Raw genomic sequence first — 27,036 nt, forward strand, 5'->3', positions numbered from 1 at the left:
TTTTGACAGTTGACCATCACTTAAGAAAATTAAAACAAGAGGACAAACCATGCTATGTCCTTTGTCTAAGTGACATCTGTGCAAAGGATCGAAACATTTTATGTTGATTGATTCCAAACTGCTGAAACATGATAAAATACTGGGAGAATGCTTGATGTTGAAACTCTTTCCAAGAACTTTCATGTTTAGAATTACTTTTTTTTTTCTTTTTTTGTAAAAAAAAATGGCAGTTTCACATGAGCCATATTGGATCTCAAGAGGCCAAATACCTACAGGTCTGTGCCTCTCTATTTTTGGCCTGCTGATGTGTAGTCAACACTGAAAGTAAGTGGTGAGGTAAGCAGCCAGCAGCTTAGATGGCTTTAGGCCTGTGTGATCTTCTGATGGATTGTGGCCTCTCATCACATAGATTGAACGGAGAGAGGGAAAGCAACTAGAGTAGAAAAGCCTAGAGACGCGTTTGATACAGCATCCTGTTATACCCCATAAGTATTTAATGGTTATGACCGTAATACAGAAACTATCAAGCTTTGCTTCTGCTGACCTCATTTCCTTCTCCTCCCTCTTTCTCTGTCTGTATCTGGTAACCAGATTTCTCTGTCATCTGCTCTCCCATCTTTCCTTCCTACTCTCCCCTTAAGCTGCTTGCCTCCACATGCTGACAGACAACGCGTATTCCCTGCAGACTACAAAACTAACAGATCTTCACATAGACCCCTGATTTAATGGAAGCCAAACAGAGTACGTATATACTTTCACAGCTGAGAGACAAAAAAGGGAAGTATAAGCAGACATGTTTTAGATGTAATATCTACAAGAACCTTTGGAAGAAAATATCAAACACTCACATTTTTCACAAAATCAAAAGATTTGCGTTTCCAAAATGTGAAGTGCTTTAGGAAATCTGGAATGACTGAAGGAAATAGATTTTTGCAGGGCCATCCTATTTAACTGAACTACTCCTAGATTGATCATATCATGTTAGCTTTAATTGCAATTTAAGCAAGCTTAATAGAATTTATCCACATGATTTAAATGATATAATATTACATCAATATCCTACAAACATATTTGTGCCTATGCACATGTAAAGTGAACTCACTACAGTCATTTGTTATATTTGCTTTGGCACCAGCAATGTTTTGGCAGACGTCCAGCTCACATGAATAATGCTTTTAAAGGTTACAAAACAAAAATTCTGCATCTCAATCTAAGTCAATGCAGAGGCTAATTAATGATAAACATAAAGAACTCAGAGAAATGTTTTTCCTACAGTTTTTTCTTTTGCTTAATAAAGTTTAATGATGTATTACGATAACATTGTTTTGTTTGTACTGTCAGGTTACTGTCTTAAAATCTTTAACACAAAACATTCTAATTTTATCTTGACATATCATAATAACTGTAATTTTCCTAGTTATTTTAATTAAGGCAATTAAATGCCCTGTTTTAGCATCTTATATCATGTCAAACTGTATGGTTCTGTGATTGTTTTGCATTTATAAATAAAAAAAACAGATTTAACTTGAAAACTGACTGGTTTTGTAACGACTCACTAAGGTTTTTATGAGTAAGATAAATAACAAAAAATAAAATATTTCCCAGGACACATGTACAAGCAGCTCTCATATTGGCCTTTGTGGTACCTAACAATGTAATTGGAGATTTTCCATGGCAACGAGAATTTCAGAAACATATCAGTCATATAATTTCTTTTCTACCTGACATGGATAGCATTTCTTTTTCTTTTTTCCCAAAAACAGATACTCTCCATCTGCCTTAGTGTAGAAATCCCCTATGACCGGTGTTCAATTTGGTCTCATTACCAGGCCAAACAACAAAGAGGTCCAGTAAAGTAAAGTAAAGTTTTCTCCCACTTTCATCACAACTCTACTTTGAAAAGCTACCCTTTGATTTATCTAAATGTGGCAATAATTATACGCCAACTCTCAGAAATGCTAATTAGCCTGACAATGCACTCCGACCTTGTCAGTAATATTATCTAATTACAGAAATTCTAGTTCATGCATTTGTGCTGTAAGCTGCATTTTCCCTGTGTTTTGGCGTTTAACATTTTGCCATCCAGAAGGTTTTTTTTACACAAAAAATAGAATACCATGGTCAGTTGTGTTACAACATGTGGTTCTTTCTCATTTACTAAACTCTTGAATTAATTTTGTCCTGTTGCTTCTTGAGTTCCATCTCCATGTCTTTTTAGAAACAGTAGCTGTCTTAATTAACTCCTGTTGCTCTCCAGAAACTATGTCCTAAAAAACTGCAAAGGTTCTTTGATTTTGACTAAAAAAACAGGAACGCTTTTACAATGGATCAAAAAATGATCAGAGTGGGACTTTAAGACATGATTTGCAGTGACTTCAATCCAGCTTTAAAGTTAAGATTTTAAATGAGTTGTCTTTGTCAACACTGAGCTTGACAGTTGTTTGGTATTAAATCTGTCTTGGTCGCAATGAGATTAGTCTAAATAGTAATCAAAGAATGCAGTAAATTTGGATAAAACAGGTTCTTGAAATAATGCTAGTTAGAAACTCTGAGCATGAAGCATGAAGAAGATCATCAACCTCTGGACTCTAGAGGATTTCACTGCCATAATGATCCAAACATTTGGCCATGAGAATATCATCTTAAGAAGAGATGGTTAGAATTGTCCTCCATGATAACTTGGGTTAAAAGTTGCAACAATCATGTAGACTGATGGCAAGATAAAACATTATGTCTCTGCAGCAACAAACATAAAAGAAATTGGCTTGTTCAAACTGCATTTCAGCAACAGAAAATCTAGTTATCCAGCTAAATTCTGCATTGTGTCCTTGGGTAGAGGTGGGTAAAATCTCAGAAATGTTGCAAAAAAGGTTTTTTTAAGCTCCTCTTCGTCTCCTAATTTATTTGCTCTGTCTTTCCAAAGGTAACCGAAGGAAGTCAAAGCCTGCCAACAGTGAGCCTTCAGTATATTAATAAATATTGGAAGGGTTATTCTTTAGCAAAAAAAAATTGCAAAAACTTTAAAATAAAAACACACCAAACAAAAAAGATGTTCATGTTTATTTTAAGATGACCTGCTGCCATGGCAACAGTACAACCACACTAGTAAGCGCTGTTTACTCTACAGCTCACGGAGATGATTTTCTTTTCATGCACAGAAAAGCTTCTTCCATTGTAGGGAGAGTTCACTCAACAAAAAAAGATTATTCCAAAAATTCCAGCTTATTCTTGAATTTACTTTGGGATTTTACAAAAACTTTCAAACAGGATTCTGCTGGTAGATCTGTCATTTCTGGCGTTGGAACATTATGCATGAGCTAGACTAAACCTGAATCTGCTATTTTGTCAAAAGTATTATCTCTAACAACTCAAAACATCATGGAAAAACTCCCATCTGAAAACAAGGTCAGCAAGTAATACTCTTTTGAGGGACAGCTGACCTGTAGAGGATGAACCCTGACTTTGTCCAAAGACAGCTGGTTCACAGCTCCAACAAGCCCCACAACCCAAGCCAACTCTATAGGAATTGGAGCAATGAATCATTTGAGGAAAATCAGCATGGCAGGGACAGAAATTGGCCAAATAAACAAACTCAAAAACAGCATGAATGCTACCATGCCTTCACAACAGCTACCCAGTACTCATATCTTTGTTTTGACTCCAAAATTGAATTTGTCTTAACTCAGCAAGCCAAAAAAAGGAAAACAAAACAGAAAATAGACCCATACTTTTAATTAATATTGAGGACCTACTGATACCACTCCTGTGCTTGCTGTGTCTGACTCCACTTATCTCTTAACTCTTTTTACCATCGGTGCTCAGGCGTAACTAACACGTACGCTAATCGAGTAGGGGTTTAGTTCTACTTTACTTTTATTAGCTGCAAGAGTTGATGGGACTAGTACGATGGGAGTAGGCTCTAGGTCTAAAACTGGTGGCTCTTTAGGCCAGACAGTAAATTGATCCCTTAAAATTATGTTTGATTTTGCTTAAATAAAAAAAACATATTGCTTTCATGCAGGTTTTACTCAATACTGCTTTCAGGCTGTAGTACTGCAGCTTTTTCCATTCTACCAATAGCACAAATAATATTGTGCTCATAATCATAATTGTCTGGGTCCAATGTCTGCTGCAGAGCAGAATGTCACGAGACAAAGTGAGTGAAGGAAAACATGCATATTTGTTAACACACCTGAAACCTTTTTCTCCTGAAACATTCAAATTATCCAAATAACTGTTCTCTCTTCAGTCCTGACATTTAGCTAATGGACAGTCAGTGACACCTAGTCCCTACAGATGCTACGAAATAGCTCTTCAGAGATCCATTCTTAGTCACTGGGTATTAGCACAAATCTGCATTAATAACAGCGTGGTCTCTCTGGAATTAGAGCAAGCTCTCAGATGATAGCAAATTCTCAAACAGCAAATTCCAACAGACATTTACACTTGGAAAAGTCAATTTAACTTTGTTGGAAACATGTTTGTATTCCAATATACATTTACAATGATAAATACCAAGTGTTATGACATAATTCTCATCAACTTTCTCAAAGAAGTAACCAATTTCACTAATGTAAACTTTTTACTTATCAGTGGGAGTCAGAATGTCAGTGGTCTTGTTCAACAAGTGCTAGGTGGCAGCGAACATAAGGTCAGTTCCAAGAGCCTTCTGTCTGGCCAGCATGACACGATTCCTGACCATAATAAGGTCAGTTCTGAGGCTGGGTTTGAAAGTGCTACCTGCAGCTGAGACTCAAAATGTCACTAATTATTCTTTACATCACTGGCAAAAACTCATATCACAACCAGCAGTAAAAACACAACAAAATTATCACACATGTTTTGTTTCACTGACAGTGTCGGTGTAAATCCAACGCAGTGATGCTATGTCAGTCAAAGGACAAACCCACAAAAACAGCAACATCTAAGGGTGTGCCGCAAGTATGAGACAGAACCACAAATGGTTTGTGATGCCTTGTCAGAACACTGATCTTGATGTGTTTATCCATTATCTCTACCAATGTTCAAGATTATCAACTACTGGTAATGTAGTGAGGGCCACGATATTACTGTGGTCTGTGAGTAGCCCATGATTTCAACTTTACCGCTGCTAAAACACACCAAATCAGCCATGTGGAAGAAAAAAATCCATTAGGAAAAAAACACATTTTTCAAACTCCAATGAGGCCCAAAAGATTCCTCTTCAGCCTCAAAACAACAAAAGAGTTTGACAAACGAAAACTGAGAGCATTCAAAGTCAAGTTGGCCTGACTCCTGGTTCTGGTTGTCAGTTGACTCACTTGTGTAAAATTGGGGACAATTTTTGATCCTCCAGTTCATAAATCTTCAAATGTTTAGCGATATTATGTTTCTTCATTGGGGGAAAAACCCAGCCAAATCAATAAAGCTCAAACTAAACAAAGACATCCTCTAAAATCAAACTCCCACAATGCACCTTCACTCGTAATTCACAGCGAGCACACCCATGAATCACAATTTCTGGCAGCAGACCTCATGTCCTAGAACTGGCAACCACACATAATAAGCCATCACCAAAACATGTACAGAAGTCCATTAAAAATGTAAAAAGCATCAAGAAAAATCGAAATGATTACAAAAAAGGAAAAAAGGATCCCAGACAAGCCCCAATTTATCACAACCTTGCCCAAAATAAGTGATAGAGGAGAACTGCACTCAACAGTTTATCTGAATAAAAATATTTTAGTATATTAGTCAAATTTAGGTTTATATATATGCATTATAAAAGCCAAGCTGGATGGGTGAATATTTGTTTAGAGCTCCGGGCTGTCACAGCAGTATTTGGTAAAAACATCCCTAACCATGATGTCAGCATTTTCTTCAAACAGCCTCCAACTACCTCTGGAATGATGAGGTGTATTTACTTTAGCCAGTCTTTTGTAACATCCAGTCAGAAGCAAAAAAAGTCACATCATCTTAATCGCAATGTTTAAAAAACAGCTATTTAAAGTTTAAGCTCAAGTAACAGCAACGATTGGTCAAACCAACAAATCTCAGTCATTGTTTTCAATTGTTCAAAAATCTGCTTTGATGGCAACTTGCACAATATGTGTGGTGAATGCAGGGAAAGTCACTTTTCTGACAAAAACTGCAGAGAACGCAATGTAAGCAGTGGGTGGATGGGAATACATGGGGGTTAGTGGGAGGCAGACAGTGAAGATGAGCAAAGGAAAGGGAGCAGATGTGGCCCCTGGGCTTAAACTGCTGCATCACCACGTCCATTCTCATAACTTCATCACATTGTGAACCTGAAGCCCTTTCTCTGAAACCACACTTTGTGACTTTCAAGCTTAAAAAAATGAGGAGGATCCCCCCTGGTGCACATACACACACATGCAAAGGAAAGACACATTGAAATTCTAAAAGCCACAGTCACAGATCTTGGTCAAACCTCCCTCTGTCTTACCAGCAACCTGAAAGACCCTGAATGGTCTCTACCCCGTCCCATCTCATACTGACCTAGGTCAGTTATATAAGGTCTGTATGCATGCCCGCATCCAGATCTCGCTGACAAAAATGTCCTCTTTCAGCTAATTTGATTTCCATTACGGGCTTTTTTGTGACACAGTCACAGAGGAACATGGAGGATGCACAGTCTGATGCGGAGAGTCACGATTTCTGTGGTTGCTTATGTAACACAACCAGTCAAATCTTAATGGAGAATATGTGTGTCATTTGTTGATCCCATTTGTACGTCATGTTCTCCTCAGTTTGCAGTTCATTTTTAGATAGCTGCTTGGTTTCTGAGTAGTAAAGGAAGTTCAATTTGGATTGACGAAAAGTAATGTATCAAAGAAAATGAATGAGAGTTTAAAAAATATGGGTAACTATAAAAAAAGACATTGGGGCTCCTTAATAATACCAAGACATTTTATCTCGCATAATTGAGCCTGACGGGTGGAAATGGCCAGTGCCTAATTGCCTTTTCAGCTTTCCGTCATCCATCCTGATCAAAACTTGTTTGGAAGTCACTGATGTGGGCGTAAAGCAAGCTCTGTTTATGTTTTGTATGCATGAACTTAACAAGGCAAGGCACTTGTAAAGAGAGAAATCCCTCCCAAAAGCAATTAGTTCCTAAATTAAAAAAAAAACAAACATTATTTTTGTTTAAATAGATATTATGTTGAGACCTCATCTTTCCATGAATTGCAACTATTAAACGCTTGATGAACACCAGCTCCTGCTAGATGAAAATGTTGATCTCTATCCTATGGAGCAGTCAAAAACCAGCTGACATGCTCTTATCTTTCATGTCTGCTCAACTGCCGTGGAGAAGCTTTTCTGATTTAATATTTCTGTCAAAGTTTTTGTCTGTTTACCAATGTTAGTACACGGAAAGCTTCGAGCAACTCCCTCCTGGGTGGAAAATCGATCACATTTAGCCAAATGCTGCTCTCGCCAAGTCTCAGAAAGGAGAGCCCTGTCTGCAGTCCCAGCATTAATATTTATGTCCAGTATGCTCTTGATGAAATGCCATTTACAAGAAAAATAGAAAAACACATTAAAATGCCAGAGAAGGTGAAAATACCTTCCTGCCTTTCTCACTTGTCTCCATTTTTTGGCGTCACTGCAGTTTATTCACTGAAATCTGCGTACAGAAACCCACATTCAACCGGCACAGCGATTTTCAGAGTTACATTATCAGTTTTGTGAAGTCGCTCCACAGCGTGTGACTCCTCACCAACTGCTTCGAAACATTTTTAAAGGTTTATTAAATAACTGCAACAAATTAGAACCCTCAAACTGAAATAGCCGTTTTGACAGCACATGATGGAATGCATATCCTTAGAACTAACACTTGTCGGTGTGTTAAAATAGGCCTTTAATCCAAAAACTTGTGGAGTGGGAAGAAAGAATCTGATGTGAATCCAGATGAGTGCTCTGATTCCAGATTATAGAATATGGATTATATATACTAAACATGAGTATCAGTAGCAGTTTGATGCTTTAACTGTGTCACATATGGGTAAGTCAATGAAGACATCCTGGAAACATACTCATGCAAATATGAATGACATTATGAAAGCCTTAGTCAAAAGTCGCTCTTACGAGGGAATATGGGGTGTCGGCAGGCGAAAAATGGGCAAACCTGTATAGAGCACGGAAACCTACAGGACATATTGCTGTTTGAGCATATTTTTTTATGGACATCCTTTGAGCGACAGGTTGTAGTGAGCACATATGCAACATGCAAGGGTAAGTATGGGTGAAGAAGGTGAGACCCAGGCGTTTTTTACAGATTTTTCCTTTTTCAACACCCCAAATCCTGTGCACTGTGCAAGAAACCCATTAGTGTTGTTCATGTGAAAAGTGCTCGCTCTTTGCATGCTCCTTAAATGCTTCTTGCATGCAACCTGACATTACAAATTAGGAAGTTAGGTAATAGTGCACTTTCTGTCGGGATCCTACGACTGTCCTACGGGCACTTACGTATAACTACACAACCAGTGCCTGCAGCATTTGAGGTATTATTAAGGAGCCAGAGCAGGCACCTTAATGAAGCCTAGAATGCAGCGTAAGAGCACCGTATGACAGCATCACTCGTACGTCATAAGTGCGTGCAACTTACATGATCCTTACAGACACTACACAATACACTCCCCACACACATTAATTTAGTTTATAAAATCCAATCATCACCCTATAACACCACGCACATGCAGGCTTTAAACCTCATCCTGGACTAGATTTTCAAAGCCTTTGTCATTGAAGGGTTGATTAATTTTCTTCTGAAGCATAAAAAGTTCAGATCCACTCTCCAGATGTTTTAGCAGCTTTTGACAGAGGCTGTTGTCACCCTTAATTTTATGAGTACTGCTGGACAGATATTGCCTCATCATAACTCGATGAAGCATCCATTAGACAAAAAAAAGGTCAAAACTGTTTCACGCAGCCTCGTCCTTTTTAGCCATGGCATCCAATAAAAGGTTCACAAGATAAAGCCACATCCAGATATTGACACCTCAGAACAACTGTGAAATCTATCATCAAACATCCATTCACACATACACACAGAAAATAGAAAAAAAATACGGGTCAGAAGATTCTATTTTGTCAAGACAGACCTCTGCGGGCGAGATAAAATTGCTTGGGGTTGCCTTTCATTTGGATAACATTATGTTTTATTTAGAGGAACGTGCATTTTCATATGACCAAAATGTCCCAGTGGACAGCACAACAGTCACATCCTGTCCAGCAACTCCTGCAAGCAAGGGAGGGAAACTGATGCCTTTTAGCAGTCGCTCTCAAAGGCATTTTATTGAAAGAATGAATACAGCGTGTTGCAGAGGTGAAGCCTCATGGAGGAAGGTAGGCGACACTGCTGGGTGGTGAGATGTGTTAATTTAAACCCTACAGAAAACCTGCCTTGTCTGTTTAGTTTTTTCTGTTCTTCAAAGCAAATTTCATTAAATGAAACTGAAACGTGTTGGTTAAATTGATTTCATTTTTATGAAACCACTCAGAAAAATGCTAATCAATCAATATTAACAACAAGCACTCACTCTTCATTAGACAGGATGTTTTTAATGGTAAAATATGTTCTCCTTGGCTGATTATGATGCAAATATTTTATATTTCAGGCATTAATGAATCTTCCAAATACTCAAATACAGTTCACTTAGCAGTGACACTTAGACAACTGCCATCTTCCACTTACCACTCATGCTGAGGCTCATCAATCACCAGCAGAATCTTGAACTTCTTGGAAAGGGAAGGTGAGGGGGCTGACTGCTCCACAAATCCGGCAGCAGAAGCAGCCGTCTGTTTGACCGCGTTGGTGATGGAGCTGAAGGAGCTGAAGAAACCAGATGAACCACCAGAGGACTGGGCCTGCTGAGGCTGCTGGGCCAGCTGGGATGGACGCCGCTCCTGGGATGCAGGGGAGCTTGCTGGCGCCTGGGATGGTGCCGGAGCTTTGGTTGGGGACTGGGCAGGTACAGGAGCTGTGGCAGGGGCTGCACCCTGCTGGGGGGGAGAGGATGCCGTGGGGGGTGGTGGAGCAGGTGGGTCAGGCCTTTGGAGATCTGTCATGTAGCCATTGGGCAGGTTGGACATGAAGCTGCTGTCGGAAAGACGACGCCGAAGGAAGTTCATGGCTGCAGTTGGATGGTTGGTCTCTCAGGCTTCTTCTTCTTTTTTTTCCCTTCTGCGTTCCTTTGAATGTCCAGACTGAATGGAGAGCAGTAACTGAGGCAGACTGGACCGGAGGTTAGATGAATGACAGGGTACACAAAGCAGTCCAAATGGTGGAGAGATGTGTGATGGAGAGCTGCTCCTCTGTTGACTGAATGAGGAGCAGGGAGGGATGGATGTAGCGATGAAACAGCTTTGGTCCAGACTTCAAGAGACAGCTCCCCAAAGTGCTGCTACGCCAGCAGAACAGCGCGTGTGCGTGGTGTTCCACCTCCTCAGCCTCACGCTTCCAAATGTGTGACGTGTGAGATTGTGGATCTGCTTGCAAGAGAGAGGTGTGGTGTCGCCCCCCGTCGGTGAGGTGTCGGTGCCCCCCCCCTTCTTCACTCAGCCTTCCTGCCTCTTAAGCTGCTGCAGGCTGAATGTGCTCAGGAGATGCTGCCGTCTGTTTATCTCACCCCTTCTTCCGCTCACGCTTTCCTCCTGCTCTTTTCCTCTCTTACTCACAGCCTGCTGCCCCCTCCCCCTCTCCTCCTTCTCTCGCTTGTCATCCTCCTGCTACATCACAAACGATGCTCCAGTGTTGTGCTGCAACACTGTAGTGCTGTGTGCCGTGTGCAGCCGGAGAGGGTGTTTCCTGGAGGCAGGCATTAGGTGGAGTTCCATACATCCTGCAAGCCTGACACTCTTCTTTTACCATCCGTCTTTCTACCATTTCCACAACCTCTCTAAATCCCAGGTGTCATGTAAAGCGGATGAACCAAGGCTTAGTAGAAGATGCACACATGGATCTAATGGGCATGTGCGATTACACCCAATGTCGGTGCACACTGCTAAGACAAACTGAGAATAATTGGCAAATTGGGCAAACAGTGGCGCCTGGTGGCCAGAAACACCGTAACTTCTGCACACTTTGAAACATGCCTAAAGTGCATTGGTTTAGTAATATAACATTTAACATCTGGTTCTAAAGTGTTTCATTCTAAACCCAAACATTTGTAATCAAAAAATTATACATTTAGTGTCTTTCATGTTTGTTTTTTTCAGAAGCTGCAGATTCAAAATGAATCTCAATGCAACTTCCCTTGAGTTTTGGGTTTAAAGACCTCCTGGTTACAGGCTACACACTGCAGGGGGCAAGGAACAACTGCGGGGGGGAAAAACATCTTTAATACTCCATCATTACACTGATGACAGGAAATATGGAAGAAAGCCGCCACGGTTTTTCAAAGTATAGATGTAACCAAATAAATGTAATATTTTGGACTTCATATTTTTTACACTGTAAATCCACATTTTTCCACCTGGACTCTAGTTGTTTTCACGTATGAATTGCGGTGATAGTTTTTTATGGATTAAAGTTTGTGGGGAAAAAATCAATAACATAAACCTTTATAAACTTTTTAGATCTGATTTCTCTGTTTTGGATTGATGAAACTTCATGTAGCTATCGATTTATGTGTCAGTGCCTTTCAGTACAAACAAGCGAACCAGAGATCATCTTGAAAGACGCCATACACATTTTTCATGAAAGAGATTATCTAAATCCTTACAATGCGACCAAAACGTTATGTCTCTGCTGTATAATCTTATCAGATTATGTTTTAATTAGTTGAATGTGAACATTTTTAAAAATTAAAGATCCAAAGATATCAAAATGCATTGCAACCACTACAATAATTTACAATGAACACGAAAAACATTCACATATCGCTGGTTCTTCATCTTGTAATACAAATCATTTTCCACAGAGTGTGACACGTTTTCCTGACTACAGTTTTCTCCTCCTGTATCTAATCTTTTTCTGTGCCTGACTTCATTATGCATTCACTACGTGATGCTATAAGTGGAACAAAATTGCCAAATGCCATCAGTAAAAGCAGCCTGCATCCAAAATGTTTGCTGCTTTAAGCCTTAACAAAAATGCCTGAGGATGAAAGGACAAAGAGAGAAAGAGAAGGAAGATTATTCAAGCGGGAAGAAAATCCCACACACGTCTGAGCAGCATTAAAGAGCACAGTATGGAGTTAAGACACTGCAGTACAGGAGAGGAGGAAAGAAAAAACTTCAGTTTAGTGCTATTACCTTTTATTTTTCTAACATTTAAATATTTCCAAGATGCAATCTTGCATTAGTCCATTATGGGATTGATTCATCACCAAGGAACATTTATTTAGCGCTAATTGATTGAAATGCATTATTTAACCTTTTTCCCAGACAGCTTGATATGATTGGGGATCATAGAATTATCGATTGGAGATTAATTCTGTTTAGATATCTGCATGATAATCCATAACCACGTCACCTTCTTTCCACCTCTGATGCAGAAGTCAATATATGGAAACTGAGCTTTGAAGTTCAGCGCATTCTCTATGTCCTTTCCATGTGCGTTTTCATAAGTGTTTCTTGCGTTGGCCGTTCGTTGATGTGCGCAGATATCCGTTTAGGGTCTTGGCTGATGGCTCTTTATGCGAATTCTGTTTTCCGCTGTTCTAAATTTTTTTATCAGTTGAGAATTACGCAATATAAGTGTATTTTACATAGTTTATATGCAATTATTGGGTAAATCATATGCAATTGAGTGTGATTTTTGCGAGATGGATACGTAAATTTGTGGCTTTCCACAACCCTTCCATGTATGTTCACACATGTATCCCTGATGTGTAACTTTTTTATTGCGTACAAGGAGCACATATGACATTACGATGGTGCAATTGCCGCACCAACCACTTATGAATAGCATGTAATAACAATAATCAAGCACGATTCCTGCACACTCACGTATTTGTGACGGGTATATAAATCGACCTTTCACACTTCAGTCTAGACGGTGCCGTCTATGCGGACACACCTCTATGCATTCAGCTTCAGAAGACATCACCATGAACCCCCAAAGGCGAGAAGTGCTGCTTAATAACCAACTGGTCCATCTCCAGCAGCCCCTGATTAGGAGGCAGAGAAGGAGAAGTCAGTCCTTGGATCGGACGTAAAGTCCTTAATGTTTACGTGTTCTTTTCATGGTTTATTCTTGATACTTCAGTGAAAATTTCATGTAAAGACCACAACTTTTCTCCTTTTTCTATGTATATTCACATATGACCAATTTCATCCGTGCACTGTCCACAAAATGTTCCAAGTGGCTGTGTGACGCAGCTTAAAATATCCTTTTGACCTACGAAAACAAAACTAAAATGAAGAAAAAGGGATCTAATTTTTCAATGACTGCATAGTTTAAAACATGCAAAGATGCAAGATTAACTTCTGAAGCAAGTCGGGATGAGTCAGTGTGGGGAGCTGTGCTTAGTCAACCAAAAGAGAGTCAGAGTGTGTCGCAGAGGCAGTGTGAACTGCAGTCACATCCCAAACTAACATCACCTAACACCTCCCTTACATGACAGTGGAGCACAAAACGTGACCCATTTCTAGAAAGCCTTTGTGGGAAGTCTGAAAAGAAAAATCAAACAGGAGGCAAACCATGAAATGAAGCTTTAACTGTTTGTTTTCACAAATGATTGATAGATTTAAATAGGTCCTTTGATTTTCAAATGGTTGGCTTAACCCTTGTGCTATCCTAGACACTTTACCATTGGGAGTTGGGTCATCTAGACCCACTAGACAGTGCTCTGAACCTTTTTTCTTTAATGCTTTGTGATCTTCACTGGTGTCCATTGATTACATGAAATCTTTCCACCTTCATCCACTTTTGTCATGGTAGGAATAACACGTCGATGTAAGGCTGGGGTCATCTAAGATAGCACAAGGGTTAAAAAATGTATTTTTTAAATGCTGCAGGAAGAAATAGTTGGAGTTAAGAGAGAGCATCAAGTTCTGTGTTGTTGCTTTGCAAAAAACAAACAAAAATAATTAAAATAGAATTGGATTATTTATTTATTTTTTGGTTTTTTTTGTCTAGACTAGAACTAATTAAAATAGAATTGGATGCTGCACGGTGGCGCAGTGGTTGGCGCTCTTGCCTTAGAGCAAGAAGGCCCCCAGTTCAAGTCCCGGCTGGGGGACATGAAATACACAACATCAATGGGGGACCTTTCTGTGTGGAGTTTGCATGTTCTCCCCGTGCATGCGCGGGTTTTCTCCGGGATCTCCAGCTTCCTCCCACTGTCCAAAAATATGCTTCATAGGTTGATTGGCAACTCTAAATTGTCCATAGGTGTGAGTGTGAGAGTGAGTGGATGTGTGATTGAGGATATTCTACCCTGCGACAGACTGGCGACCAGTCCAGGGCATCCCTTGCCTACGCCCAAGTGGCCGGGATAGGCTCCGGCAACCCCGTAACCCCGAAAGGGAATAAACGGTAAAGAAGATGGATGGATGGATAGAATTGGATGAACCCAAAGAGTTTCCAGTATTTCTCTCCTGCAACAAGATCAAATGCACATAGGAATAATCTCAAGATGTTTGCACACATCTCTGTCTGCACAAGACACAGATATGCATACAGAAAACTGAGCCCTTCAGAATAAAAGCCTTTGTCTCAAATGGCTTTGCTGAGAGTTCGCATGAGAAAAATTCAAGGTTTAATGGCTCAGTGGTAATCTAAATGATTATTATTGCTGATGTACTTGCCTGACCAAGCAACTCCTTCTGCCAAAGTAAAGCACTTTTTTAAGTATTTGTATGAAAGGGATGTGAATGCAAGAAGAAGTAATTCCATAACAGAACATGGTCAGGATGTGGGAGTGTTTTTTTCAATTACCATTCATGCATAAACACAACACACTCTCAATAACACAAGGTGAATGATGCGCAATATAATCAGATGTGCTTTTTGCATGCCTGGAAAGAGCAACAGGTCGCCCTGACATGGTGTTACCTCTCCTCTATAGTGTTACCTCGGTAATCTGATGAAACTATAGCATTTTAGAGCCATACTAAAATCCTCGATACATCTGTGATATACTTGAACTGACTTTTGACCACCTGCAGTGGAAATAAATGAAGCAGAGCAAAGCTGATGCAGAAATAGTACAGTGTGAAACAGAGAACACTTGAAGTTATCCACATTTCCTTTCATAAAACAAAAGTCTGATTCAACCAGAGCTTTTAGAGTAAAAGACTAAGCCTTTTTTTGTTGCTACTTTTTTCTTCTTGTATTTGAAATGTGCATCTGATACAACACCTAACTATAAAAACAGATGGGTTTTCTATGATGAACATTTCAGCTTGAATCACAGAGTTATGGTCACAGAAGACTGGAACAAATGTCTGCAGCAAAATGTCTATGAAATAATGATCAGTGAAGCTACTTTGCAACACACTCTGGTGAACATGTGAAGCTGGCAAAAAACACGTCACTTCAGTTCTGTGGGGTTGAAAGGACGTTTTTTTTCTTCCCACACAAGGTTTCTTTGTTCCGTACATTTTAGAAAGAGCAGGAAACAAAACAACAAAATTTGTCATGACAACAAGTAAGATAGCGAGGCTCGCTAAAGTAACAAGGAATCAAATTCATCAATATACCATAACATATGTTTAAACTTTACGATTTGCAGAGACACAAAGTGTTATTACATACCATAAATATATATCGGATGCAGCACATTTTATTGAATCGGCTTATTGTAAAAAAAAAACAGGGCATGAGAACCGAAAATCAGAAAATTCTACCTGCAATGCAAAAAAATGCAGATGCTGATGGGACGTAACTATATAACTGATTTGAAATGGAATGTAATAGATCAAAATTCCCTTTGTGCAAAAAGCTACAGAAACATTAAGAGCCACACAGTCCCCACTCATTTGAGGTAGAACTAAATGTTCAATCAAGAATTGGAACTATTCTATTTTTTAACAAAATTAAACAAACATGGGGACTAAAAGACTTTTCAAATACCTCATGGTGATTTAGTTCCAAACACATTAGCTAATTATTGACATTAAAGTTTGTTAAAAAAAAAAGACATTTACAAATTCAAATACAACATCAACACTTGGATTATTTATGCAAATTTAGTAATCTGTCTCAGTAAATTTTTGTTTTACTAGCCTCTGTCAGAAACTGTAAATGAAAATACTGACGCAGTGGTGCAGACAGCCTTTTTTTTTTACTGTGGACGTTTTCTTTTGATGCACCCTCACTGGGTCCAGGCAGCAGTGACCATCACCATGGCAACAGGCATGCAAAAATTTGAAAAAATCTTGATGTTTCTACCTGTTGTTTTCCATGGGTTTACTGACATGTGTGTTCATGGACAGGAGTGATTTTGGTTTGATGGAATAAAAGAATTCAAATTACGGACTCAAAGAAGGATTTTCTTTGAACATGCAAATCTTTTGCAGTTTTAACATCTTCAGGCAGCATTTTTAACTGTCACGGTCCTGTAAAGAGCTAGTATCATAAGATTAGGTCATGGAAGAAATAAGCAATTCTAATTACGGTAGCTATAAGTTTAAAAGGCCTAAAACACTGAGATTTTGCAAAGCCTTTACCTGATGGCAAATACATTTAATTTTTCCTTCCACCTCCAGCAAGGGATTTAATCAGAGGACACCCCCAAGACAGATACTTCAATCTCTGTAAAAAAATAAAAAATAAATCAACAAATGTACAACTAAATTTCAACCACTTTAAAGTACAAGAATAGGAACTGAGATTGGGTTAAAAAACAGAGCATGCAACAAAATAGGAAACTGCTACTCTAGATGCTAAAGAAAATAATAAAGCTTTATGGATAAAGACTTGGGACCAAATACAGTTTAAAAAAGTCGAATTCTATAAAATAACAGTTTGATTCTTGCAACAGTTTTAATGGTTGTTTCACAAAAACTAGCTCTATAATTTCTCAATTTCTAAAGGCAACTGAAGACAGCTGTGAATGATCACTAACCTAAAGCTGGTGTGACTGACTGATGGGTAAACTTAATATTTTGAGAAAAAATAAAATAAAATCATAAATCCAAATCCAAATGGATTTCCAAGCATTTACTGAAATGCAGTTAAGCTGCATTTATTATTTTTAGCAATGAAAATAACATCACTTTACAAAGCTTGGCTCACTAAAGCTCCTTAAAATAGTTGTTTCTGTTTAAATTCTGTTAAAACGCTGCTTTTAAAATGGTCCAAGGATTTGAAAAAATCACGTATGGAAATAAACTATGAGAAATATTAATGTTGTTTATGTGAACATATTTTGTAAGTTCAGTTAAACAGAAAAAAAAACATTAAAACTAAACAGTCTTTGAGCTATGGAAGGGCTTTCACACTGAGACTGAGCTTGTTAGTCAGGATTTAGTGACCTTCCCGTTGTCTAGTTGGGTGAGAAAAATTACTTCCAACGATTAGAAGAGAGATAATGTTTTTCACAGTTTCATAGAAATCCCACAAAAAGCTGGACTGCCAGTCGTCATGAATCTACATTCATTATTAATGTATTCAATTAAGTGTGAAAAGTGGAACTATAACAGTACAAGCTGATGTAGTTAAAAAGATTTATTGCTTTCAATAAGAATTTTTTTCTCCAAATTCTTTTTTCCATCGTATTTGTGTTTAAATTAGGATGAACAGCATCTGCTTCTGTACAATTTTCAGACTCTAATTTTATTAGCTATTATTAAATGTCTTATGTAATTAGCAATGCAGCCATCACAGGAGAAGTTAATAATATGAGTGCTGATCATCCTCCTGTCGGCTAATCAGTTTCAGATTCACCTTTTCTTTTAATATTAAACGTCACATGCAATAAAACAAAAACAGAAATATAATGTAATTCCTTTATTTTTAGCAAACCGCTGTGCTTAATCAGCAAAACACATTTTACATGTGAGGTACACAATCACACACATGCACACAAGTACACAAAATAAAGGTGGAATGTGCATTTGTCATACAAGGAGAGCTTAAAAATATAAAAAAATAAATTAAAAATGGTCTAAAATTTATATTACAATGTAATAGTTGTCATTCTTACGCAAACAAAGTGCTTCTATGCTGCCTCCATTTTTACCATTCAATGTACCGTAAACTCAATTTCCCATCATACCCTACTCCGCGGTGGAATCCGTGACGCATATTTTAGTCGACCGTGTGGCAGAGAACTGACCCGTCCAAACTGAGCTGACTGTCTGTAATAAAACCCTTTTTTTCTTGTCATGCAAAATAGTTTCGCTGACACGTAACGTGACTAAACTTTCTATTCACTGAGATGCGTCGCCTACTTTACCCGAGAGCTACTTTGTTTTGTTGTTTATTTAGTTCCCTGTAGCGCAAGGATACACAGCTCAGCAGCAGTAGTAGTTCGTTCCAACATGAGTCTTCCAGCTCTGCACAACACCGGCGTGCTTTACCGGAGAATCCTGGCCCAGTTCCCGCAGGACATCAGCGTGGCTTTCGCATACGGCTCCGGTGTTTTCCAGCAGCATGGCATCAGCCAAGGTCAGATGGAGGTAAGAGGAGGTGACGGACAGCAGGCGGCACACCGGCATCACGAAGCTGGAGCAGCCTGTCAAAATAAGAGCCGCTGGTCTGCTCCAAGGATTAACCAAGGAGGATCATTTTTGTTAACTTGATTACCATTATAACGAACCTAAAACTGAGTAATGACATAGCTGTATTAGTATGCATGTATGTAGGATGCTATGTTCAGACATTTAATGCGTGTGCATGTTTGTGTCTGCGCTCAGAAAAACATGCTGGACTTTGTGTTTGCTGTGGACGACCCAGTGACATGGCACACCATGAATCTACTGCAGAATAGGAAGCATTATTCCATCCTCAAGCTGTTGGGTCCTGCCATGATCAGCTCCATCCAGAGCGATTACGGGGCTGCGGTTTACTACAACACCTTGGTGCCTGTGGATGGAAGGGTAATAAGCTTGTGGTTTGTTTTTGTTTTTTTTATAATTCACCTGTTTTTCTTGGTGGTAATGTTTTAATTAAATTCAATAGATTTCAGTCAAAAGGAATAATTTTTTACAGTGATCCCTGGTGTTTAGAAGAGGCGTCTGGAACCTGAGGTTGAAGAAAAATCAAATGTTTTTCATTTGAAAAAGGAACGTAGTTGTTAAGCAAAGGAAAACAGTCAACAAAGTCTAACTTTATTTGACTCATTCACAAACAACTAAAGCACAGTCCATACGATTCTGCCAGGCTCCTGACTACAGTACCCATAATGCTCCTATATGATTAATCATGCGGCTATTATTTTTCGTGCCACACACGCACAACATTAATCCATAATGTGCACCAGATTATAAAGTGGACTGTCCATTTTTGAAAAAGGTTTAGGGAATTGAAGCACGTCTTAAATTTACATTAAATACTGTATGGGTAGCTTCGTTAGCTCTGATTTAATTTTGGTTAAGTTTACAAACTCAAGGCTAAGAAGCTGTCAAAAGTTACAAACCATTTCATATTTAGAAAAAAACAAACTATTTTGCTCCTTCTGTTTGTTTAATTCATGCCAAAACACTATAGTTCATTTATTATTTTATCATAATAGTTACAATAATGTAAATACTAAGCAGTGCCGCACTTTTCTACAGGGTGGAGTAAAACTTTGTGGCTCCTACTGAGTTGTGGTCAGAGACAATCTGAACTACATTAAATGACTCTTTAAGATTTGAAGGTTGCAGACCCTTCATTTATGGCCGTGTCACACAGCCACTACGTATATTTTCCACACATGACACTTTGGTCTTTCGTGAGACATGCGTGACGTACGTAATTCATACGTGTTTCTTGCGTTTGTCGATGTGTTCAGATGTCCGTCCAGGATTTTATTTGACGGGTGGTTACGTGAATTCGGTTTTGAGCTGTTCGAAATTTTGGGTCGGTTAAGAATTTCACAGTTTACGGGTAGTTTATATACAATTATTATGCAAATCTTGCGTAATTGTGGGCGACTTTTTGTGAGATGCGTACGAAAATTTGTGGCTTTCCACGACAGTTCCACGTTTTTTTTTTTTTTTAAATGATTTATTTCAAGCAAATTAATTAGAAATAATACACAACAGCAATATAAACATCAGTTATACATTCATACAGTAACTAATAAAACTTAGGATAATTAGACATATTAATAAATATTGCTTGAAAGGGAGTGGAAGGAAGCGAACTTATATAATCCCACCCCGTTATACAATAACCATTTTATTACATGATTTATCAATATCCGGGTCCCACTTTTCATCAGACAGAATTAAAAATCATAAGATATCGATAAAGCACATGCCAAAGATGAATTACTTAAGTATTACATCAAAAATAACTATTTTAGAAATCAACATGGGAAATGCAGATCAGTCATCTGAACTATATGCAGATTATGTTACTTATAAAAGCCATTCATATGAATAAAACATAATACTATATCAGTAAAGTAGACACAACACTGTTTCAGGAATTTTCATAGCAAAATTTCATCAAGTATCAAAAGTTAAAAACATGTGCAAAATTATGCTACATTAGGAAAGATTTTTGAATCAATTTATCAATTTTTGGAGAAAGTGAAGTAATATCATTAAAAGTCAATCAATTTAACAATTTTCAATGAGGTCTTCGTATTCCTGGGGTTTCTTCGGGGGCATGGTCAGCTCTCTTTTTTGGGGAAAATCAACCTTTTAAGTAATTTGAAGATAGTTGTATTCGCGTCCTGCTGTGTAACCCGGAACCGGAAACCGGAAACGTATGTCTGAAAGACTTTTCACACATGTACTACTTATTTATAACTTTATTATCGCATACGGGGGCACATATCAGGTTAAAATGACGTAATTGGTGCACAAATCACTAATGAATTGCATATAAACAAAGCAATATATTCGTACTTGGTCTGTGGTTTTAACTTGATTCTTTCGTGGTACATCTGTGAAACTTTCACGAATATTCATGTGTGACCAATTTTATCTGTGCCGTATGCACAAAATGTACGTAGTGTCTGTGTGACAACGGCTTCAGTAAATGATATTTCCTCTTATTCTGCTTTTTTCATTCCTACTTTATTTGAGTCCACGCCACTGAATTTAATCAAATGAGTGTAAACATGCTCCTCCCTCCAGATGATCAAATATGGTGTGATAAGTACAGAGTCACTGATTGATGACCTGCTGCATTGGAAGACCTTGTATGTCGCTGGACGTCTTCACAAGCCGGTGAATATGCCAAACATTTAAATCACTTTAACCATTTTTAAATAAAAAGTCACATAAAAACACACTTCAGACTTTTATCTTTTAGTGTTTGCATAAATGTGGGCATTCATGCTCATAGTAGTTGTTCTGTACTCCTGTGCAGGTGAAGATGCTGGCGCAGAATGAGAATGCAAAGCTGAGGGCCGCTCTGGTTTCCAACCTGAAGAGTGCGGTGACGGCCTCCATCCTCATGCTGCCTGAGAGCTGCTCCGAGGATGACCTCTTCCTGCAGATTGCTGGACTTTCATATGCTGGTATATGGTTGTAGTCTCACTATAAAGTGACATAAACAGCGTTACATGGAAAATAATAAAATAAGATAAAAGGTCAATTGAACAAGAATAAAAACTAGGAAACCAAAAAAAAGGAAGTGGAGTAAAATATAGATTAATCTTAGTGAATGGAAAAGTACAGACATAGCAAAATAGGCATTATATACATAGGCCAATCATTTTGTGTGTGTACAGTTCTCTGCGTCTTAGAACAGCAAATAGCTGCAATACCACAGCTTCCATGACATCCATGACAGGTACTCAGTTTCTGTCATTGCTTTCAGATAAGGGATGACAACAGCAGACATGATTGGAGAACTTGTGCAGATGACACATTGGCTACCTGATGGAACACCCTGCTGTGTGTAGCCTAAGGAGAACAAGAGCATTGCCACTTCCTGCAGGCATTGGATCCCAATGTTTTTATACCAAAAACATTGTTCATCAACTCCTATTGCACATTAAAGTAACTTTTAGAAGGCTTTTAGCTCACATTAATGTTAGTCTAAAACTGAATTGCATTACAGTTTACTAGCTGTATTGAGTAAAGTATATAAACTTACATGAAGTTATTCAGACAAACAGTAAAAAGGGCCAACCATTGATAAATGTGCTATATGTAGCAACAACAACTTTTTCTTTATTTCATAAATATTATCAATAAAAAGCATTAAAAGCTGTGAAAAATGTAACTATAGTTCTAATTTGAACATTTTCTGAGAGGTGACCTAGGATTTGGGTTAAAAAACTGAGGTGGTGTGTGGAGTTAGTTTTGTGCTAAGCGTTGCTCAGTACGGCCCTGTATCCACATAGTGTCTGAGCCAAATTAATAGTGGCAGCAGTTTATTTCATTTTAAATAATTAAATCTGGACAAATTATTTAAGGAGAACCTAATTTGATGGTTATCTGTCTTAAAACTTTCAATGCAAAACTCTGTCAGAAATTCTTCTTCTTTAGGTCTTTGGAGAGCTTTGAAATAAATTAGTCAGAGTAAGGATGCAGTCGACTGGATGGAGACAGATTTATTGTTTTGTTGATCCACTGACTGTTATGAGTATATGAACATGGGAGTGCTTAGTGTAAACGGGGATGTGAGCATGCAAATGGGACACTTTCATTTCTAACTTCAAACAGGATATGCGTTAATGTCCTATAAGTCAGTACTCGTACCATATGAGGGAAACTAATGGGAATGATATCAGAGAGAACATTTCTCTGACTGTTTTTATGTCTTTTGGACACCAACAGAACAGAAACCAATTGATTTGTTTGTTCTAAAGGCGACTTTAGGATGGTGATTGGAGAGGACAAGTCCAAGGTGGCCAACATCGTCAAAGACAACATGCAGCACTTCAAGACTCTGTACAGCAACATCCTACGGGACTGCCCACAACTCGTCTACAAGCCTCAGCAAGGAAAACTCGAGGTTTGATGTGCTCCTTTGCACATTATGGCTTAATAAATCTTATCTTATCTGAACAGACAAATACCGGCCAACATCTACTTGCATTTAGACCCTCAGTTTGTGGTTTGTCTTTTTTTTCTGTTTATGCTTTAAGGCATTTTGCTGTTTGAAAAATCCAGTTATATCCTTTAAAAAAATCTTTGTGTCAACTCAAAACTGTTCCTATTGTCAGTGTTTCTGTGTACTCCAACTGTTCTCAGCACTCCCTTTTACATGAAAGAAATCTTCAGCCCCTGAGGCGGCACACAGCACTGGAAGGACCTGTTCAATGAGTCTGTTGTAGGAGCAGTTAGGCTTTAGTGTACTGGCTTTTGTGAGAGTCCCGTGACTTTGAGGAACACTGTGACTCGCTCCCTGTCAAAAAAGCAGGACATGCATTTAGGAGCAGGTGGCCATGACCATCTATCAAAATGACAAAAGCGTTGATTGAATTCTTTTAGGTGCAGAAAGCTACATTTGAAGCTACAAAGCAACAATGAACAGTTTTGGAGCTTCCCCAAAGAAATGTTTGGGCTTCAGTTGTGAATGTGTTCAATGTCAGCCTATGAAAGTGATGTTATTCTATGCATATGAAACTAGATTTGCTGATAAATCTGTTCTTTTTTGAATTAGCTGTACAACTGTATATTAAATACTATCAATACATGAATAAATATATCACAATAGTGATCTATTTGTTTTTTTAAAAACTGTTGTTATTAGTGCTCACACTTGCCTGGCTTTGTGCCTGTGTTTCTTTTGTGTTGAATTGCGTCACTCTGCAGGTAGACAAAAGCCCTGAAGGCCAGTTTGTCCAGCTAATGGCTTTACCTCGAACTCTCCAGCAAAGAATCACGAAGCTGGTGGATCCTCCAGGAAAAAATCGGGACGTGGAGGAGATCCTGTTGCAGGTGGCGCAGGACCCCGAGTGTGGAGCTGTTGTGCAACAAGGTAAAAATAAATAGGTAAAGAAGATGACCACTCTGTGGGATTACATCAGCTATGGAGAAAAGAAAATTACTCCTGTTTGAGTTAGAAACCATGAATAAAAGTTGGAACATTTACTTATTAGGAGTTTGGTGTCAGTAAAACTAAATGGATTAAGTAAAAAAAAAACAAGCAGATATATCTGCTCACAGACAGTCCTCTAAACGGGTTGATGTTCTTTTACAGGAATCTCATCCATTGTTAAATCCTCCAGTATAACACAGAGCATCAAAGGAATTGCTACAGCTGGTAAGTCAGTCTAAAATCCTGCATTGATCCACTTCTTTTTTAAATGCATTTTCCTTTAAAGACCCTCTCAGATGAAAGTTGTATTTTTTAACATGTTCTTCTGGCTGTTTTCTGATGATGGAGGACATATATCTGAAAATTAAGCCTGAAATTGCATTTCTGATTATTTCTTTAGTGAAATCGTTGTGTTGAATCAGAAGCAGACGAAAAAATGCAGTTGGAAAAAGCTTGCATTTGTGATGTAAAAAATACGCTGGGTGGGCCACAAAGCTTACTGCTCTGAAACTACGACTGTTTTCCTCGTCCGAGCTGACCTCTGGCTCTAAACTGTACGGCTGGATAGCTTCAACATTGCTCGAAATTTTTGTTGCACAGCTAATGTTAAATGGGAGGTGTGAGGGCCTGTAAGCTGGCAGGAGAGGGTGTAAACAGATGGATGATGGGAAATGGAGGTAGGCTTACTCCAGGCCAATAGTCCTGCCCTTAACTCAGAGGCAAATTTCTGATAAACTCTTTCAAAACTGTGTCCTAAAAAATGACACAGTTTTTTTTTGATTTTGGCTAAAAACGGCATAAATATAATTAAAAGACTTCTGGGAACGCTTCAAAGGATCAAAAGATGATCAGAGAGGGACTTTAAAGCTAACGTAGCATAAATTTTAAAGTGTGAAAAGCTACTGCTGTACTTTCTTGCCTCAGGCTTGTGGAAAACGACATCGTACAGCTCCAGAAAGCTGATGAAGATGTGGAGGGGCTCCAGGCGGAAGCCTTCTGTCTCACAGATGTCCTGAACTTGTCTGTCCGCAAACCTGCCTGCAATTGTTTCTGAGATGAGACATGATACTCCAGGAACCACTGTGACTGATCCCATCCTGGTGTCAGGCTGCGCCACAGCCACCTCTGAACTCTTCCTCACTGAACTCATACATACATACTGTACACATTATCGTGTTAAATGTTGCAGTGACGGAGCTATGAGAATAAAAAGAACTGCACAAAGTCTGCAGAAACACAGCCTGAAACATTTACCTCAAGTTCAAAGGAGAACTTTTTGTTGTTTATTTGTCAGAAGTGCATAAAGTTACTCTTGATGGATGATTCTTTCTGGTAAGCTTCACAAAGGCTCTTGTTTTAACACATTCAGATTGACCCAGCTCTGAGAAAAGACAATTCTAACACAATGTTCTGTCTTAAACCCAGCTGTGAAACTTTGTCTTGGTCTTATATTTCCATGTTAATGTTTTATATCCAGCATTTTTTTCCCTTTGCCAAAGATCAGTTTAGAATCACTCATGACCTTTTTTTATCTGGTGCTCATTGGCTGCATTTTCATTTTTTTTTGCCCCTTTAACAGTATGTGCTCTAACACACCTAAAAACCATGTGTTTAATGCACTTTTTAATTAAACAACTACCGGACTCACTTTCTTTATTCCCCTTCTTTGTGTTTTTAATGTTTAGTTTCTGGGAAAAAGTCCCCTGTGCTGAGATTGTTATCTGTAGCACACCCACCCACTTATCCATCTATCCACTGAACCAACCTAATCCCTTTCGAGGTCACAGGGATGCTGGAGCCAACCCAGCGAATGTTGGGCGAAGGTGGGGTACACCCTGAAAAGATCACCATTCAGTGACAGGGACACACACACACACTAGCTCATGTTGGGGCGATTTAAAATCATTAATTTCCCTGTTTTTAGCAGTTTGAGGAAGCCAGAGTATTTATTCCTCTTTCGGCTTTTCCCATCAGGGGTCGCCACAGCGAACAGGTTGCATGGTAAACTTGGCAATGTTTTATGCCGGATGCCCTTCCTGACGCAACCTTCTCAAAGCAACCAGGCTTGGGACCGGCACAGGAGTAGAGAAGGGAACAGGGAGCAGCCCGGATTCGAACCCTGGTTTCAAGGATGGAAGGCGCCGCACACCAGCACGAGCTAAACCGGCTCCTAGTTTGAGGAAGCCAGAGTGCCTGCAGAAAACCCATACACCATGCAAACTTCAAACAGAAAGGTCCCAACCGGGATTTCAACCAGGGCCTCGTTGCTGTGAGGCGATAGCACAAACCATAATGGCCCTAGCACACTTACTTTTTAATTAATTTTATATCCAAAATACTAAAAAAAAAAAAAAAAACTCAAACAAATCCCCAAACCATCATACTGTACATCATTAATTCCTACATAATCTTCATTGATTCATAAAAATAAAGAAACAATAATAATCAAATAAAAGACATAGGTTGTGTCCGAATTCCTTCACTACTAACTATATAGTGTATTGCTATGATAAGAACAAATATTGGAGGTTCCTACTACAGTAATTAAATCATTTCTGATAATGCTTCACTTTTGTCCGAAAGCCCTCACAAATTTTTATTTCATATTCAGCAATTTTCAACACCATTATAATAATCTTCAAAGCAGGACTTTTTCTCCTTGTAGGACTGGTGCGTAGGGTTCTTTTCCCAGGGTGCTTGATGAGCTTTATCAAGTCTGGGTCCTTTGGCAAGACCATTTGCGCTACTGTCTATCTACGTATGTAGCATCAAGAGAGCACAAGTCTCCGTCCCCCTGTACTAGTCCACAGCTCGAATAAGTTACAGGGTTGTTTCAGAAAGGGTATCCGGCGTAAAAATCTCTGCCAAACCACCTGTTCAAATCAGTGAAAGCTCATTCGCAGTGGCCGACCCCTGAAGGGAAATGGTGAAAGGTGAACAAAAACCACTCATGGCATTATGGATCAGATTTTGCTGTTCGTCATTTTCTC

The 27,036-nt window shown here is 38.8% G+C and overlaps 2 protein-coding genes and 1 long non-coding RNA gene across 3 annotated transcripts in view; 1 reads left to right on the plus strand and 2 right to left on the minus strand.

Annotated features, from left to right (window-relative positions):
- Positions 1 to 10,783, minus strand: part of syn2b (synapsin IIb) — a 90,350-nt gene extending 79,567 nt beyond the window's left edge. Inside the window, exon 1 of the mRNA XM_023954875.2 lies at positions 9,698 to 10,783. Within this exon, the coding sequence (XP_023810643.1) occupies positions 9,698 to 10,134 (437 nt within the window). The 5' untranslated portion in view covers positions 10,135 to 10,783. The remainder of the gene's footprint in view (positions 1 to 9,697) is intronic.
- A 3,628-nt stretch (positions 10,784 to 14,411) lies between these two features.
- Positions 14,412 to 18,614, minus strand: LOC110015107 (uncharacterized). Its single transcript, XR_002290190.2, has 3 exons — positions 18,475 to 18,614; positions 16,621 to 16,705; positions 14,412 to 14,547 (listed from the first exon to the last, which is right to left on the minus strand). It is a non-coding gene; the product is annotated as an uncharacterized LOC110015107 (long non-coding RNA).
- Positions 14,538 to 25,693, plus strand: tamm41 (TAM41 mitochondrial translocator assembly and maintenance homolog). Its single transcript, XM_004068650.5, has 8 exons — positions 14,538 to 18,573; positions 18,811 to 18,993; positions 21,187 to 21,279; positions 21,422 to 21,572; positions 22,872 to 23,017; positions 23,821 to 23,986; positions 24,209 to 24,271; positions 24,971 to 25,693. The coding sequence occupies exons 1-8, from the start codon at positions 18,436 to 18,438 to the stop codon at positions 25,060 to 25,062; spliced, it is 1,032 nt and encodes a 343-aa protein (XP_004068698.1). The 5' UTR covers positions 14,538 to 18,435; the 3' UTR covers positions 25,063 to 25,693.
- The last annotated feature ends 1,343 nt before the right edge of the window (positions 25,694 to 27,036 follow it).

Source organism: Oryzias latipes, chromosome 5 (genome assembly GCF_053564925.1).
Source record: "Oryzias latipes strain Hd-rR chromosome 5, Olatipes_Hd-rR_3.1".
Lineage (NCBI taxonomy): Eukaryota > Metazoa > Chordata > Actinopteri > Beloniformes > Adrianichthyidae > Oryzias > Oryzias latipes.

What these genes read in the sequence shown, in the direction of transcription:
- tamm41 (XM_004068650.5), top strand. Translation starts at nt 18,436, where the DNA reads ATGAGTCTTCCAGCTCTGCACAACACCGGCGTGCTTTACCGGAGAATC. An exon ending in TGCTGGACTTTCATATGCTG is followed by an intron (nt 21,573 to 22,871) that starts GTATATGGTTGT and finishes TTTGTTCTAAAG; the next exon opens with GCGACTTTAGGATGGTGATT. An exon ending in CAAAGGAATTGCTACAGCTG is followed by an intron (nt 24,272 to 24,970) that starts GTAAGTCAGTCT and finishes TTCTTGCCTCAG; the next exon opens with GCTTGTGGAAAACGACATCG.